This window comes from Bactrocera neohumeralis, chromosome 3 (genome assembly GCF_024586455.1).
Source record: "Bactrocera neohumeralis isolate Rockhampton chromosome 3, APGP_CSIRO_Bneo_wtdbg2-racon-allhic-juicebox.fasta_v2, whole genome shotgun sequence".
Lineage (NCBI taxonomy): Eukaryota > Metazoa > Arthropoda > Insecta > Diptera > Tephritidae > Bactrocera > Bactrocera neohumeralis.
The window spans coordinates 29,903,886-29,921,194 of NC_065920.1; the positions used below are offsets into that span (position 1 = coordinate 29,903,886).

Genomic DNA, 17,309 nt, shown 5'->3' on the forward strand with positions numbered 1-17,309 from the left:
AACTTTGTGCAGCATTCATTCCACTTAACTGATTTCGACACTCATTTGCTAATTTAGTTGCGCTGGACCGGCGCAAGCTCGCGCAACTTCAACACAATATTTCATTCTCTTTCTCGCTCGCGTTACGCGCTTTCTACTTTGCCACCCAGATGATCCCATTTACCACGCCGTAATAAACACAGAATTTTAATTATAGCATGATTTGTTTTTCTCTTCGCGACGCTCTTCGCCGTAAGCGCAAAAGGGGTTTGATAAGAAATTTTTGAAGCGAAGATAAACATTTTTGGAATATTGGGCCGCCACAGTGAACAATGTTGGGCGATTTGCATACTACCATCCAGCTTAGTAATGAGCCGTATGTATGGCAGGCGCTTATCAACCGCTCTCACACTTGACTGCACTGCTGCATGCGCTCCATATACCGTAGTGCAGGCCGTCGCTTGCTCCTCATGCACTCCTCTGGCGCAAGCATGAACAAATATTTCCGCTAACCATTTCTTTCGTGTACTCTTTGTTTTACTTGCAAGTATGTGATTCACTAAATTTACCTAACGGTACTCCATTTTGTTTACCTGATTATTTGGAAATGTGCCATCCTTGTCAATGGCATTCACTTGCGTCACTTTCGTGCCAATGGGTTCACCTTCCAGCACGGTCTCCTGTTCACGCTCCGTAAACAATGGTATCTCGTCGTTAACATCCTCGAGCATAATGTAGACGGTCGCCTCGGATGCCAATTGTTGGGCGCCATTGTTCTGAAATGCAAACAGAAAAAAAAATAAAAAACAAAGCGTAATCAGAAAAATTTTGTTTTCATTATGCAAAAGCGACAAAATTAATAAATATGCTAGTTGATATGAGGCAATAACTCATTACGTACAGTAACTCGCTGTCATTATAAAGTTAATTAAAACTGGAACAATGCGCCTACGCGCTGGAATATTGAAATAATTGCGCAGGCATTGTTTTTGCTGGCATACTTATCATATGCAAAAATAACTGACATTTACTTAAAAAAATATTTATGCTGAGCTTATTTGTATTTATGGAAAACAAAACTTCAATTTGCATATGAAAGAATATGAAAATTGATTGACGTACATATTAAAATGCAGTCAAAACGAATTTGATAAGAAAAAAGTTTTCTTTTATAAGACACCGTTAATTATTTTTTTATAATAGGACCTGATTCAAGTATCCCGATTTTATTTGAGTTCAGATGCGGACTTAAAAGTTAAAAAATCTATTCTATTCTATTCAATTCTTCAAATAGAAATAAGTGGTTTTACTAAGTGTGTATTAAGGGGTTACATAAGTTTACGGATTTCAAAAAATTGTATCTTTTTTACATTATCTTATTAAATTCTACAACACCTCTAGAATATCTATTGTCCTAAATTTACAAGTTGCACCGAGTAATAGTTTCGGAGATACAGCCTTGAGAACTTATGCGCTCGAGGCTAGCTAGGCTAAGTGCGCCGCCTTTAAACGCGTTTTTCTCGAAACTGTTTTTTTTTTTAAATCGGTTGGCAAGATTTCTGTAGAACTACTCAGTCGATCTTCATGAAATTACACAGGCCTTTGAGATACAATTCTTAAAGATTTTAAAGAAGGATGAGTTTCCAATTACAACTATTTAAAAAACATTCGCGAAATTTTCACTGATCTTTATATTTTTTTGAAAAAGTATCTGCCAAAAACCCAATTTTCAGTATTTTTTAAGTTATAAGTTAAGGTTTAACTAAAACACAGTTATCCTGCCAACGAGAGCGCATCTTTTTTCCGAGGGATCACCGGAAACCTCTAATAAGCGAGCGTAGTAACTCATAATACACCAAATATAAATACTATTTATAAGCAATAGCGCGTAGCCACGCATAATGTATATTTTACACAAGAGACTTGAAAATCAAAGCAAAATCAGCCATATTAATTTGCTTGAGGTTCTACGTGTTTTACCATCCGTTCAAATATATCTTGCTGTAGCATTTGCCATGAAAACATCGGAGAATCCATTGCTAGGATTATTCGCGAAGGAAGAGTCATTAGCAAAGACAAATCTCTTATAAGATGGAAGATAATATACATTGGAACAAAAAAGCACTCTGAAATTATAAAAAAATTCCCCTGCAAAATTATATTAAAAAAAATGTATTAGGTTGAGTTGGTAGGACTGTCTGCAATTACCATGCCAAATATGAGCGCCATCTGTCAATCAGCTTGTAAACAGCAGTTATTTAAGTCGGTACACCTCAGTAGTGCGTTGCGATTTTTACTATGGATAAAAATATCGAACTAAGAATTTGTGTTAAATTCTGTATTTCTAACCAATTTTCGCATTTATAACCAAATTTCGTGTACGAAATCATTTCGAATGCTGGAAAAGACTTACGCTAATTCAATTTTGCCCAAAACACAAGCCTACGAGTAGTACAAAGCCTTTAAAGGCGGTCGAGAAATCGTTGAAGACGTGGCTCGTTCTGAACGATCTTCGCTTGAACAGATGAAAATAAAAAGGATGTGGTGCTTGAAAATCGCGAGTCAAGTGTTTGAGAGATGGCAAGAGAACTCGAACTGGAAAAACCATTGGCATAAGTGGATGGCGAGAAAACTCGACATCTCTCTCGAGTCTGAAACGATTTGCTCGACTAGTCCCGATAGGGCTGAATTTTCTACGATTGTAATCGAATTTAAAGCCAAAAACGCAATGAACAACATCAGTCAAACACTGTATTCATCAAATTTTACTGAAATTTCTTTCTCCATGGAACCCCTTTTCAGGCGATCGAAGAGATAAAACACAATTCGCTGAAGGAGTGTAAGGCCATCCCAAAAAGTGCTTATTGAAAGTGATTCGAGGACTGGAAAATCATTGGTATAAGTGTATTACATATGGTGGGGATTTGTGGTAATAGTGAAACTAATTACCGCAAGCGTAACCACGTTAAAAATAACTTTATTTGTTCTGGTGGTTCGGACTGATACACATACGAATTAATGAAACTACGGCTAACAAGATATGCCTCACTCCTAAAAACCTTAAAAACAAATAACATATCAATTTTATCTTCTGATTTCGAGGTATATATACATACATATTTATAACAGAAACAGCATTGAGTACATCACTTTCAATACTAAATTTAATTAATTTGCTTCAATTCTAAATATATTGCTATTAAATTGAATGCAATCGTTTTCAGTTGTCTTTTCTTTTTTTAATACAATTCCTGAAAAAATGTAAAAGTGATTTAACCATTTAACCAGTCAAATACCGGTGGATAAAGCCATTTGTGCAAGTTAAATTTTAAAATTTATTGAACGTTATTGCACTTAATTTGCCATCTATTAATACATTAAGCGTTTGCAATCAATTAAGAGGTTTGTACCAGTGTAAAAAATTGTCAGCAGTTTTTGCGTTTTAACTATTACAAAAAAGGAACATGGCTTTTGGGCAATATATAAAGTCTGAAGCCATTTAGTAGCATTTACAAGTCTTGATTTATAGTTTATAGCGATTAAAAAAGGCACTTTTTTGTTAAACTCGCCGAAACCACACTTCAATGCACATGTTCACGGGAATTTTGTCGCTTCTGTAAATATGCTGGTAAACTATAAACTAGTAAATGAAATAATCATAGAAAAATACTCTGCCAAATTTGCAAACAGGAATTTATATAAAATACACCTACAGTGGATGAACTGCATTTGACAAGTGTTCAATTAGTCAATTCTAAATAGTTTTCTCTCAGTGAGCCGACCAATTTTATTAGCAAACAGAACTTATGCCAATAATTGCTTTCAACCGCTATCTAAGTTTTATTCTTTCAAATATTCGATTGGATAAATTTTTTTTTATTTTATATTTTCGTTTGTACCTATTAAGAAATGTAACTTGCACAAAAACTGGAAAAAATATATTTATACTTGTATTTACACTGTGGGCAGAATATAGTAAGACTTTTCAATTTAAATTTCATGCGAACACCCATTCGTCAAATTATTTTTTTTTTCTAGGTTGGTATCACTTTAGGTGACATCTGCGCCAAAATTTACTTCCAAATAATCATTAGTGCTTAGTTAACGCTTGTCTTTCTGAAAAGTACATAAGAGTACATTCGGCGAATTTTACGATGAGTGAAATTATTCAACAAAGAAGCTCCATTAAATCTTTGTGTGCGGAATCAACTCTCTGATGCCGAAACGTTCAGAATTTTGGAAAAGGACTACGGTGGTAATTGTTTGTTGCGGGAAAGTGTTTTTGAATGATATAAATTATTGAAAGAGGGTCGAGAACACGTTTAACGACGAACCACAGCCATGACGGCCATCAAAATTAACTCATGATCAACACGATAGTAAAATAAAATGGTCCTTGAGAATCGATGATTAACGGTCTGAGATCATTTTGGCATCGTTGGTAAATCGGAAGGATCAGTGAAAATAATTTTGAAAGGTAATTTGTGCCTTAGAAAGGTGAAAGCACAATTGGTTCCAAAGTCATTCAATTTTCTCTAAACACATGGTCGCGTTAATGTCTGTGAAACAATGCTTGCCGACTACCGGGATGTCATGAAGCGTATTATTACTGACGATGTGTCTTTCATCTATGCTTACGACCCGGAAACTGACGATCAATCGGCCGAATATAGTGGCTGAAGTGGGCCGAAGCCGAAAAAACCACGTGAAAGCAGGTCAAAAATCAGGGTTATGTTGACAGTTTCCTTCGATTAGCGAGTTGTGGTGCACTCCGAATTCCTTCCAACCGGATAGGCTCTGAACAAATAATACTATTTGAGTTCTATGCTCCGTTTGCGCGAAGCTATTTGTAAAAAGAGGGCGGAAATATATGCCGACAATTCTTGGACTTTGCACCGTTACGTACCGCATTGATTCCTTTTGAGTTTTCCGCAAATTTTCAAGCAATATCGTGCCACAATCCTCCTATTCGCCTGATTGAGCTTCGTGTGACTTCGGTTTATTCAGCAAAGGGGAAACCGTTTTGAGCCAATTGAAGACTTTAGACACGAATCGCGCATTAAAGGCTATTCCGGAAATTGACTTTAACAAGTGTTTCGAGGATTGGAGAAAAAACTTGGACCGAGTGTATTGATGCCAAAGGGGAAAGGAAAGAATAAATTAGGAATTTTAAAATTATGAACATAGGGTTACTATTTTTTGCTCATAGTAGTATAAATAATTACAGTGATGAAATCAATGAAACTGTGTTCATTAAACCTTTAATGCCATTACTAAATCTAATAGTTGACACTATACACCCGGAAACTTAGCAAACGCCTACAATAGGCAAAAGAGGAACCAGCTATCAATTGTCTACCATAGTTTTTAAAACTTGGATTGCTAAGATCGGTAGCCACATGCAATTCAAAGTAATTTTAAAAGAGTTAGAGCAAACAGACCGACCAGTTTACTCAACAGGAGTGCGAACTGAACTGGGTTTGAAAATATAACGTTACTGTTTAAGTAACTAAAGCTTGAATGTTGAATGTTTTAATTTTGTTGACAGCACAGGCTAAACATATAGAGAATAAGACTCTGAAATCGTCATTTTACCCCAAAATTGAAGATTTCAGAATATAATGGGTTGTCAGCGTGGCGCATCTTCGACCACCTCTACACCAGAACGAAAACATTGAAACGACCGTTGTGCGGTGGAAATGGAAACTGTATCGGGTCCATAAACTGCACAAATTTTATTGGCGGCTTGAGATGCATTTTTGTCTTTATCGTAGTAGTACTGTAAAATATGCCGTATTTTCTCTTTATTTTGCGCTATAACTCACGAACGACTTAAAATAAACGACAATCAATCAAACACGTGTTAGCGCGTGAAATGAGCTTTCCAAAAAGATATAGCATGACCCGATGCGACGAATAAAACTAGAACTACGCGCTTTCAGCGTCAACTAGCGAAAATACCGCAAGACTTTTTTGACAACCTAATATTTTCATTTAATTTACGAATATTTAAATCATTGAAATTGTATCATAAGCCAAAAATTCCATATATATAAATCTAGAAAAACATTATTTTCGGTTGCATTGAAGCTATAATACCCTTCATAAATATAAAAAGCTCCTATAAAGGCTTGATTTTGATCGGTTGGTTTGTATGGCAGCTAAAAGCTATAAAATGATTCGATCTTAATAATTTCTTTGGAGATTGCACTGTTGCCTTGAACAATACTCCATGCCAAATTTCTTATAAGGTTTATGCTATTGTGCCGGAGTTCCGGCAAATAAAAGCTTCTTAGAAAGAAAAGGAGATGCGCTAATTTCAGATCGGTATTTCGAAAACTGAGGGACTGGTTCGCGGATATAAAAAATTACGAGCATGTGTGAATAATTAGTACAACCTGTTCAGGGTATAATGAGCTATTCATGCGGTTTATATGTGATATTGATCATTTATTCCAACAGTATTAAGAAAATTCAAATTATTGGAAAAAATTAACAAATTTTGGCAATAAACTTAGCAAAAAAAACTTCACTAATACATTGATAAGTTTAATATTATTAATATTTAAAATAAATCAGCACTTTTGGTATACTATTTACACATATGCTTATTGATTATTTGCAATATTTAATAAATATGAATTATATGTGCATCAATGCATTCTAAAAAAAATTACAAATTTTCGAAAAACTTAACTGATGCTTTACATATTTCTTCGTTAGGCTCCACTAAATTTAGTTTAAATGTAAGCAAACAGCAAACAATTTTAGGAATTTCGAATAATTTTTCAACATGCCGGCATTATGAAATACAAACAGTATTGCAAAACTAAACCTTTAATAAGTACATATAGTAACTATTTGTTTTGAAATTGATTGCACTAAAATCCGTCTATTAATAAATGAATTATTTGTCTAAGCATTTCAGGCGTAAAACCAAGTCCCTCACAAAGGTTTATGCGCCAAAAAGACACTATGCACCTTAAACGCTTGAAGGTATTTGTCCTAATGAAAGTTTGTATATATATAAATATACGAGAAATATACACATACATATGTATACATAGAGAAATTGAAATATACTTGCATACATATACTGCAAACAGTTAGCTGAGACATGAAATGCAAATATGATTTAAAACTCACAAGTTTTATTGAACATTTGCAATATTTGCTTTATTTCGTAGGTGGATATGAATTATGCAAGTGTTTGCTCGCCAGCCTTAAGCGAAATTTACTTTTGCTTCACTTTGCACTCGAATGAATTGGAGTAGCAAGAAGAAGAGTGCTTTGCATGGTAATAACAAATAAATGTGGTAAATACCTACTGAACATACACTACATATTTACCGAAAATGTCTGTGGTTGCATTTCTCTTAGCAATTAGCCACATAACGGACGCACACAGACGTGACATATATATTTCTTGCAACTGCGCCGACAAGTCTCTTCAACTTGTTTATCAAATATTTAATATCATTTCCGTTTGTTGTGCCAGCATTGATGTCACTACAGCTGTCACTTATAAATCTGCATATGTGTCTTTAGTAGGAAAAAGTAAATGTTTTCCTTTACTAATTGCAATATATTGCTTACATATTTTGTGCAATACATGTACATATATGTCTTTGCAAATAAACATACATGTGCCAGTGTAATAATAAGTGCAAATAAAGCGATATAATAGATCATAGTTGGCATTTTTAAGAAATATTCCAAATCAATTAAATATTTCGGCTTTTGAGGAATTCGCATACAGAGTTAATGCAAATGGAGGAATGCACGCTTGTTTATTTATCTTCAAGCATAAATAGAATTAATTAATATTTGTATTTTAGAGCGGAGTCTGAGGTTAGTTTTCGATTGAAATTTTGTACAAAAACTTCCTCATACATTGCTTTGTTTGAAATAAATAAATTTTGCAAGATCAATCATTTTTATTCATTCTCTCTCAATTATGTTAAGTAAATTGCTTACAATATTTATAATTATAATTTGTCAGAGCTAAAACATTGCAGACCAATATATTGAATATATAATTACAAAAAAAAAATAAAATTTTGTACAAATTTATTTAAATTTTTTAGGAACTAACGGATGATTAAGAACCCTAGTTGATTGTAGCAAAGACGCTGTATACTAAGGGAGAGACAGTTTGAATTGAAGTTTTAAACACTTTGAGCCCTCTTCATTTTGGAATTGCAATACAATGCATGCACGATAATGGTTTTTGCAAGAATCCATGAATGCAATTGGGGAGCACTAAGCTTTACTCAAAAGTCTGTTGCAATGTGGAGCTGGGGAAAACGGCGCTTTTCGAATGCAATAATAATTATAGTAACGTATATTTAGCAGGAGGATGGAGATATGTGTAAAAGTTCAACGCAAGTGAGGCAAGCTCTCTGATTGCCATTCTCTTGGGAAGTGGCTAGAAACGATTCTTTTACATATGGCTAAAGCAGCTCAGGACTTCTGGTCTTAGATCAAGTATCCTCAGGGTAGACAAAGAACAAGGCAAGTTAAAGTGAGAAGGCCAATAGTCGACCGAATAGACCATGTAATAGAGCACGTAGTGAAGAAAATATAGCAGCCGTAGCTCAGAGTGTACACGAAGACCGTGAAGAGTCGATTTGGCGCCGTTCGCAGCAACTCGGACTGACGTATGGAAAGACTTGGCGCATTTTACTGAACTAAACTGAAAACTGAAGCCGCTCAGCCTATCCCAAGCGACATCGTTTCTATGTTCTCTTCAAAAGTTCCAAGATTATCCGACGTTTTCAAACCAACTTTTGTTTAGCGATGAGGCCTATAGGTATTTAAACCAACAAAATTGCCGCATTCGGAACGAAGAGCAACCTGAAGAGACTCAAAAGCTTTTATTTCATCAAGAAAAAAAACAACGATTTGGTATGGTTTGTGGGCCGGTGAAATCATCGGTCCATAGTTCCTCAAAAAATCCCACTTCGATTCAGGTCTTTGAGCAAAACATCACTCGTGTCATTCGCCAGTTACCAGTCGAAATGCTCGAACGAGTCATTGAAAATTCGACGCGGCCAACATTTGAAAGAGATAATCTTAAAAAAATAAATGCCAAATAATGTTTTTTCGAATGATGATAAACATTCCCCATTAAGTTTGAAGTATTATTGTATGATATATACAATATATGTGAACATTTTAAACTTTTACTCACCTCTACACGTATCGTCAAATTATATTCCTTTATACTCTCATAATCCAGCGGATGATTCACCTTTATATCGGCCCAAGTATCCCCATTATCCGGTCTTTGTTGTAGGTAGAACGTATGAAATTTGTTGGTCTGTGCGGTGGACCCGGGCATTAGCCGATAAAACACAGTCGGATTGCCTTCAATACCCGAACTGCGAACGCAGACGACGAAACAAAGCGGTTAAAAGAATATAAATACATATTAGAAAACTTGAAAAAGCCATTATAAAAGTTTAGTCATGTTTTAAACTAGGAGAACTATTTTCAGATCAGTTATTTGAAATATGACCAAATGTGGTGTGGGGGTATTATATTCAAGGTAAGTGATCTGTGTGTGTGGTTTTCAAAAATCAAATTTGGGAACATTTCGTCATATTTCAAACAGTTTAACGACAGGTGTTTTGTAAATTTAAGACGTGCAAATATTTGGCTAAATCGGAAAAACGAAGCATTGGCGTTTGAAAATGAAAGGAATGCTGATTTTCGATTTAATTTATGTTAAGTTTTTTTTTTTTATTAATTAATTACAATTTAAAAAATGTTTTAGTTGACGCGATTTTATTGTATTTATTTTTTTCAGAAAAGTAAGTTTATATATTTACGATTTAACATTATCTAAATTATTTTTTTCCGAAAAACTTTGTAAGTTTATAAATTTACGTATAAATAGGACCACTTGATTTCAATAATTAAAGAATTATGTTTTCCAATATGATTTAGTTGGACGGGAAATTATAATGTTTGGATCAGCTATTTGCACGTATTTCAAAATTAAACACTTAGCTAGTTAAAAATGAGTAAGTTAGGAAGTATAGGAAGGTTAATATTTCATAAAAATAATTTTATATTATTTATATAAAAATTACAGTTATTTGTATATATGTGCGCATGCGACATAACAAAATACAAAAATTATTTATGACGCATAATTCAAGAAAAAATATTTCTGTTACTATGAGAAAGTGCTAAAAGAAAAAGTGAAAATTACGAAAACAAGTATAAATCATGATTCAACGACGCCATTGCGCTAAATTTGTGAAACATAATTATCTGCAGAAAAAAAAACTTTTATAATGTTTAACACAAGAATTCGATGATTTTCTCAAAAGCAAAAAAATAATTGTGAAATGGCATCAAAAAACGATATTGCCATATTAAATGTCATCAAGCACAGGGTGGGTAGGTATTCGGGTTGGGATTGAGGATACAATTTTCGAATGAAAACGTGGCAAAAATGACAGTTGTTCTTTTGCTTGCGCTGGAAAAAGGCAAACCAGTTGTTCACTTTTTTGTACGCTCACAAAAATGGCAGGAGGAAAATATATGGAAATAAAATGAAGCGAAAACATAATGGCAGCGCGTGCGACACGTGAGAGTGACATTTTTTCACTTATTGCCACGCAAAAAATTAAATGCCGCATTAAATTGAATACAAAATAGCGAAAATAAATCAGCATGAATGAGGAATGTGGGAATTTCATAAAAAGCAGCTAGGTAATAGGGATTTATGAAAGTAAAAGCTGGTTGGTTGCAGTGGAAATATGCTGGACGCGTGGGTGACAGGATCAGTTGTATAATACCTGGGTTATACCTACAAGTACACATTTGCGCAAGTGTTGTTCAATTTTGCGATTTTTTTTTTACTTTTTTTGCAGGTGACGCGATGCGACTTTATGAGTTGTGTATTTGTAGGATATTTTATGATGGGGTTACTGTTGGCTATTTATATACTTTATAATTTATATGTACTTTTCTGCTTTCGTTGCACATTTTTGCACTTCTCCAATACAATTTGTAATTAACAATCAACTGTGTATGAAATTCGTTTCGTAAATGTATTTTATGGTATGTAAAAAATACCGCTAGTAATATCAGTATACATACATATACAATAAGAGTTTTGGTTAGTTAGTGGGTATCGATGTTCATGTTTCGTAATAACGATGTTTGCCAATAGTAACGTATGGACGTGGTGTGTGTTTGTAAGTGTGCTACGTGGAATTTGCGTGTATATATGCATAATGTTTTGCGCTAATTTACAGCTATTTGTATCAATGTATGCGAACCATAATGCCTACTAACAATTCGTATGAACAGACATACTCATTTTTCTAAGAGTAATTTTAATTAAATATTTTTTAATGATTCTCTCGAAATACTTCGTTTCAATACTGCTCTGTATCGTGTATAATGGCTGGTGAATTACGGTACAAATATTAATATTAAATAATATTACGGTATATGGTAATTTGAACTAACTTTTTCCCCGTTCATGCGCTCATAAACTTTCAATCATTTAATTAGAAAAGTTCCTGTTCTACACTGAAATATTGGCTTCTAGATATTATAATTTTTACGCAGGTACATACGAATGTATGTATTATGCGAGAGGATAGCGTATGAACTATTTGTTAGCATACAGCCTCATTCAAACTCAACACGTCCACACAACTCTTTTTAAACAAATAAATAAAAATGTTAATTAAATATGGAAGCTAAATTTAATATTGCAGAACCGCAACTCGCTAGCCCTACAATAAAATACATCAAAATATTAAAAAAAAAATTAAAACGAAAAAAAGTTTAAAATTTTCCTATGGGGTTTCCCATTTCAAACAAATGCTTTTCACAAATGATTTTCGAAATTTTTTATTGAGTTTTTTCTAATCTAACTCTTTAGTAAGCTCTTTATTTAATTTTCCTCAACTGAAATTTAAAGTTAAAAGGACATTTCTGAGAATAGATTTAGTAGATAAGGGTGCAATGTTATATTTAGATTAAATTCTGTTGACAGGGATGCATTTATAAATCTTTCTCAATAACATTTGAAAATCGCATGCTAATTTCCTAGAAAACATTAACATAGAATATGAGTTTAGAGCACTTCAGGTGTTTTAAAATGTGTACTTTTTGACTAAAGTTTCAGCTAAAACCACATTTTTTCAACTCGGCTTAATTGAGTTGAAATTGGAACAACTAAACTTCAAATTTTTATTCGATGGAACGATGAGCTGTACGAGATATACGACGACATTGACATAGTTCAGCGAATTAAAAGACAGCGGCTACGCTGGCTAGGTCATGTTGTCCGGATGGACGAAAACACTCCAGCTCTGAAAGTATTCGACGCTGAACCCGCCGGGGGAAGCAGAGGAAGACCTCCACTCCGTTGGAAGGACCAGGTGGAGAAGGACCTGGCTACGCTTGGAATATCCAATTGGCGCCACGTAGCGAAAAGAAGAAACAACTGGCGCGCTGTTGTTAACTCGGCTATAATCGCGTAAGCGGTGTCTACGCCAATTAAGAAGAAGAAACTTCAAATTTACGATTTCAGAGTTATTAAGCAAATGATCATTTCGCAATGAAAAATCAATGCAATGCAATATATTTAAAAGATTTTATACTAGCTGCATTTCGAAGATCAACAAAACATTTTCGTGATCACTCAAAGAAATTTTTTTCTAGAAAACAATTGTAAGGATACACTATGGTAACTGCTCGAAAGCGTAATTATTATGGAATTAAGAAAAAATTACAATAATATTATTTATAAATTGTCTAAAGTTGACTTGTTTTCTAAATACCGAATTGAAAATTATCAACTGAAATCAGATTGAATTGCGAACCATAATGCCATGTGCTAACAACTTTAATATATTTGTCCGATATATTTCGAAACATGGAGCACATTTATTATTTCATATATTTGAAAGCAATTTATTCAAAAATAGACCTTTAAGGGGCTATACCAGTGTGACGCATTAAAAATTAGGCGATTTTCGTGAATTTTTTTAAAAGAAAGTACTTGATTGAATGCTTCGAAATTCTATGGACGTAATAAAGTATATTTTTAGCTATATTAAAAAATTTTTTTTTTTACAAAAATATTGAAAAATAACGGAGTTATGTGCAGTCTGCAGAAGTGCCGAAAAAAAAAGTGTCTCAACTGCTGGCATGATTCCGGTCGATTGAGTAGCTGAAACAAAAAAATTCAAAATGTTTATTAAACTTAAATATATTTTCTATGCAATGAACTACGGTCTTTGGAAAATATCAAAAATTAAGAAAATGGCGTAATTTTGAAAAAAAAATCGTTTTTTACGAAAAAAATGGTCGTTTTTTTAATGCCAAATTGACAATTTTCAACCAATCAAAAAGATCGTAGTCTATTGTATAGCAAATGTATTCAACTATATCCAGTTTTAATTTGAAGTCGATCGGTCAATTTCTCGTTGAGTTATAATGTCAGCAATTTTGAAAAATGTCGTTTCAAGAAAAACGCGTTTAAAGTTTCACTTAGATATGTTTGCACCTCTGAGCAATCGCTGTTTAGAACGCTGCCATTCAAAAACTATTCAAGATACGACCTTGCCGATTTCACAGGATATTTCTGAATATATAAACAATCGAAAAAGCAACCAAAAAAAAAATTTTTTTTGAAAGTGTCACACTGGTATAGCCCTTTAAGGGGTTACGTGGATTTTGACTGCAGAAAAATGCCGATTTTTACCTTTTTTCATATAATACATGAAATAAATGAGCATATCAAAGAGCAACATTGGAAAATATTTTCTGAATTTTTCAAATAAAATGAAATTCAGCCATTGGTAGCAGGTGCCTCCGAAACCGGCCAAAAATGTCTCCTCCGGTCGCCAGCATAATCGACGAAGGATTCATCCAAAATCAAAATATCAAATTTCAGAGGTTGTTAAATGAGTATAAGTCGTGAATAATCGAAATATTAAAAAAAATGAGTTTTGATTTTAGCTCTATATTCTTTCAAAAAATTAGACATAATCGAAAACAAAAACATTGCAGCAATCAAGAGACTAACATATTTAAAAGAACTTTGAAATATTTCATTAAGATCACTTCAGAAGTTTCTGAGAAATTTCGAACATCGACTTTGAAAACGATGTTTGAAAAAACACGAAAAAATATTAAAATAGCCGACGGGCCGCTCTCTCAAATGTTCTAACTCGTACACTATTATTGCGGTTGCCTTGAAACCTTGGGAAAATGTTGTCGACATATCATAATATTTAAAAGAAGTGAAAAATAAACCAATTTTTTGAGATTTCAAAACCCACGTAACCCCTTAAGTATGTGTCCATATTCATTTGCCATTAAAAAACTGCAATTCCTTTAAATTGCGTGATGGCATTTAAAATATAACTTATCTAACTTACGCATCGCCAATTGCGGCACGCGTGCTCTTCACCACATATTAGTGCATTATGCTCTGGGCATCCACCCACGCATGCACACAGACGCACATTCAATATAGCATTTAAGGCGCAAATATTTGAGCAAGTGCGCAATCGGCCCTGGAGCGTGTGACCTCTTTCGCTCGCAAGTTAAGGAGCATAGCATTACGCCGCAACAGTCCGCAATATACCGCGCTGAGTACAAGAATCGACAAATATTCCCGTGCAGGGGTGCACAAACATAGACTGTATTGGATGCTGCATATAGCCATACTGGGCACACAATCTCTACGCGCCTGTCGAGCGGAATTGGAGCAATGGAATTTGAGCAGCGACATGTCGCATGCCGATGCGTTGCCTGTGGCTAGATCACAAACAGTATTGCAATAAATATGTATGTATGTGCATATTCGGCAGGTAAGTAAAGGTATGAGAACTTCACCTCGTACGAGTATTGTGTAACTGGCACATACAAGCAGAACAACAGCAACCATAAACATTATTGTTGTTGTCTCATTGAAATTACGCTTGCCGGCATATAAGTTTTTAAAGAGTTGGTTGGCAAATATATTAATGCATACAATTTCAGCTGTGTTATCACGCAAAAAGCGCATAACATAGCAGTGAGTTGCTGTGCGCGCACACTATCCCAGATGCAACTACCGGACAATATTATAAAATGTTGTGGAGACACATGGGACATATAGACATGTGCTTCTTATTTAGTGAGCTTTGAGTGGGGAGTATCGTGCTACCACCTGTTTCAAAATTTGAATTCAATATGTGAACTGGTCGACACTTATGCGTCCGGCTCTTGTTTGCAAAAGCACATAAAATAGTTTATTTTTGAATATTTATGCTTTAGTAGCCCATATGCTGTTTTCAGAATTTTTGAAACCAATATTCGTCGACTTAGAGTTCAGTTGGAGTTATGCTGCTCAGATCAACGATTATTGTAGGAGCAAGCATATGTTTTGAGCAGGTGGGAGCTTCGTAATGTTTCATTATGTATGTTTTAGTGGGTGCCATATCTCTTTTAGGTTCAGCAAATTGTTTGTTATTTTAAGAAAGAAGACGTCATTCTGTTAATCTACATATATCGAAAATCCACTACAACCAATGATGATCCAGTAGTAAAAAATTTTACAGAAAGATATATTGATGTGTTGTTTAGTTGAAAGCGGAAGTTAAATAGAGTCCCGGCTAACTCAAAAAACACACTGGATGGGTAGGAAGTAATTTTCTAACGTTTCATCAACTTCACTTCATGATGTACGCACTGGCTTTCTGCTAAATATGCTTAACCAAGTTATTGGAGCTTAGAGATCTGCCATGTTACTCAATTTCTTCATTCCTAAAAGTAGAATGCTTTTGGTACAACCACTTAACCATCCAAACTTATTTTGAGCACCATCTATTGGCGGTTTTTTTAGACCTGAGATGTTATTCTAACAAACATTTGTTCAAGTATCCTTGGAAGTGTCTGAAAAGGCTTGTAAAACTCATTACGACTACATACGCGGGTACCCCAAAACGGACAAATTGAAACGCTTTTTTTCTTCCATATCTATTTATCAGGATACCGAATTTCTCAGTGGGCTCAGCAAACATTGGTCAGCAACCATCACTTGTGGGGTTGCGAAAGCCCTTTCGCTCAGAGTCGAACGAAGAAGGCCCATTAAACTACTAGCTCTTAGCAAGGCTTACATCGTCGCAATGATAAACGTCCTAACTTGACACTGTCCTATTGACATTCATGTGGTGAGGCTAAAGATTTTGAACTAAGCAACTTGTCAAAGTTGTAGTGAAGAAGATTTGGTAGAAACACTTAGACACTTTCTGCTCCTCTGTCCAGCTTTAGCCAGGCTAAAGCAGCTGACTGAAGTATTTCGGTGTTCGTACTTTCTACGAACCTGGCAGAGCTGGCTGGAGCAGATATTAGTCGACTTAATAACTTTGTGGTTGCCTTTATGCGACGTTCTTTCTTAATTTTACCTAGGAGTTCTGGGAATCATAACGGAAAAGTGTATCTAACTGTCCAAATGGGACCTTTTTTGGACTCAAGTCAACATATTTATCTAACCTAACAAAGTACTTTGGTTCCTTCTTCTCTGTGAAAAAGTTACATAGCCTGTATGTTTCCCGGTCGTGTACCGCGAATCTATGCAATTGATGGGTTCTCAGTTATCCTGTCTACACTTTCGATATAATTTTGTTTATCTTTGCTTATATAACTGCTTTTTGTTTTTTGCTCATATTTGGCCGATTTAGCAGTGCATTTTTTTCTTGGAAGCTGATGCAATAACGCCGATAAATGATGTAGTTGTTGTGTGTGAAGAAAAGTGCAATGAACAGAACTGAGTGTATGTCTACACAAACACACTAACTCACACAACATGTGTAGATATGTCTATAATACAAGGCGCATTATGATAATAGCAAGTAAACACGATGTTGACTGTGGGGCAAAACGATGTTAACATTTGTTAACACCGTTAAATATTATGTATACACAAAGGAATATGCAAGTATGCGCTGTAAGAGCGAAAGTACCGTGCACATTTAGCTGTAACATGGCTGTGGTTAGCAGTGTACATCGCGAGTACACTCTTGCGGCATAGAGATCACCGACGTGTCATGATAATAGTCGTAATAATATTTTCATAAGTAGTCTTTGCCGCTATTGAGCGTTTTTCCACCCAGCTATTGTTCCATGCCACAAGGTATAGTGCGCTTAATGTTGTAAAAGTGTAAAAAAACTGCCACGGATATGCCTAGCGTCAGCATCCGCAGATGCACAGACAACAATAGAGAAGCCGGTGCATGCCACGTATACAAAAAGAGAAAACAAAATTTTCAAATTTTTTGTTTAAAGAGAGAAAAGTGAAAACA

General features: G+C 34.7%; 1 protein-coding gene across 1 annotated transcript in view; it reads right to left on the reverse strand.

Moving 5' to 3' along the window:
• The window catches only part of LOC126753613 (neural-cadherin), a 283,478-nt gene that overhangs the window by 165,377 nt on the left and 100,792 nt on the right, over positions 1–17,309 (reverse strand). The window contains 2 exon segments of the mRNA XM_050465203.1: positions 573–755; positions 9,173–9,362. Of these exon segments, the coding sequence (XP_050321160.1) occupies positions 573–755; positions 9,173–9,362 (373 nt within the window).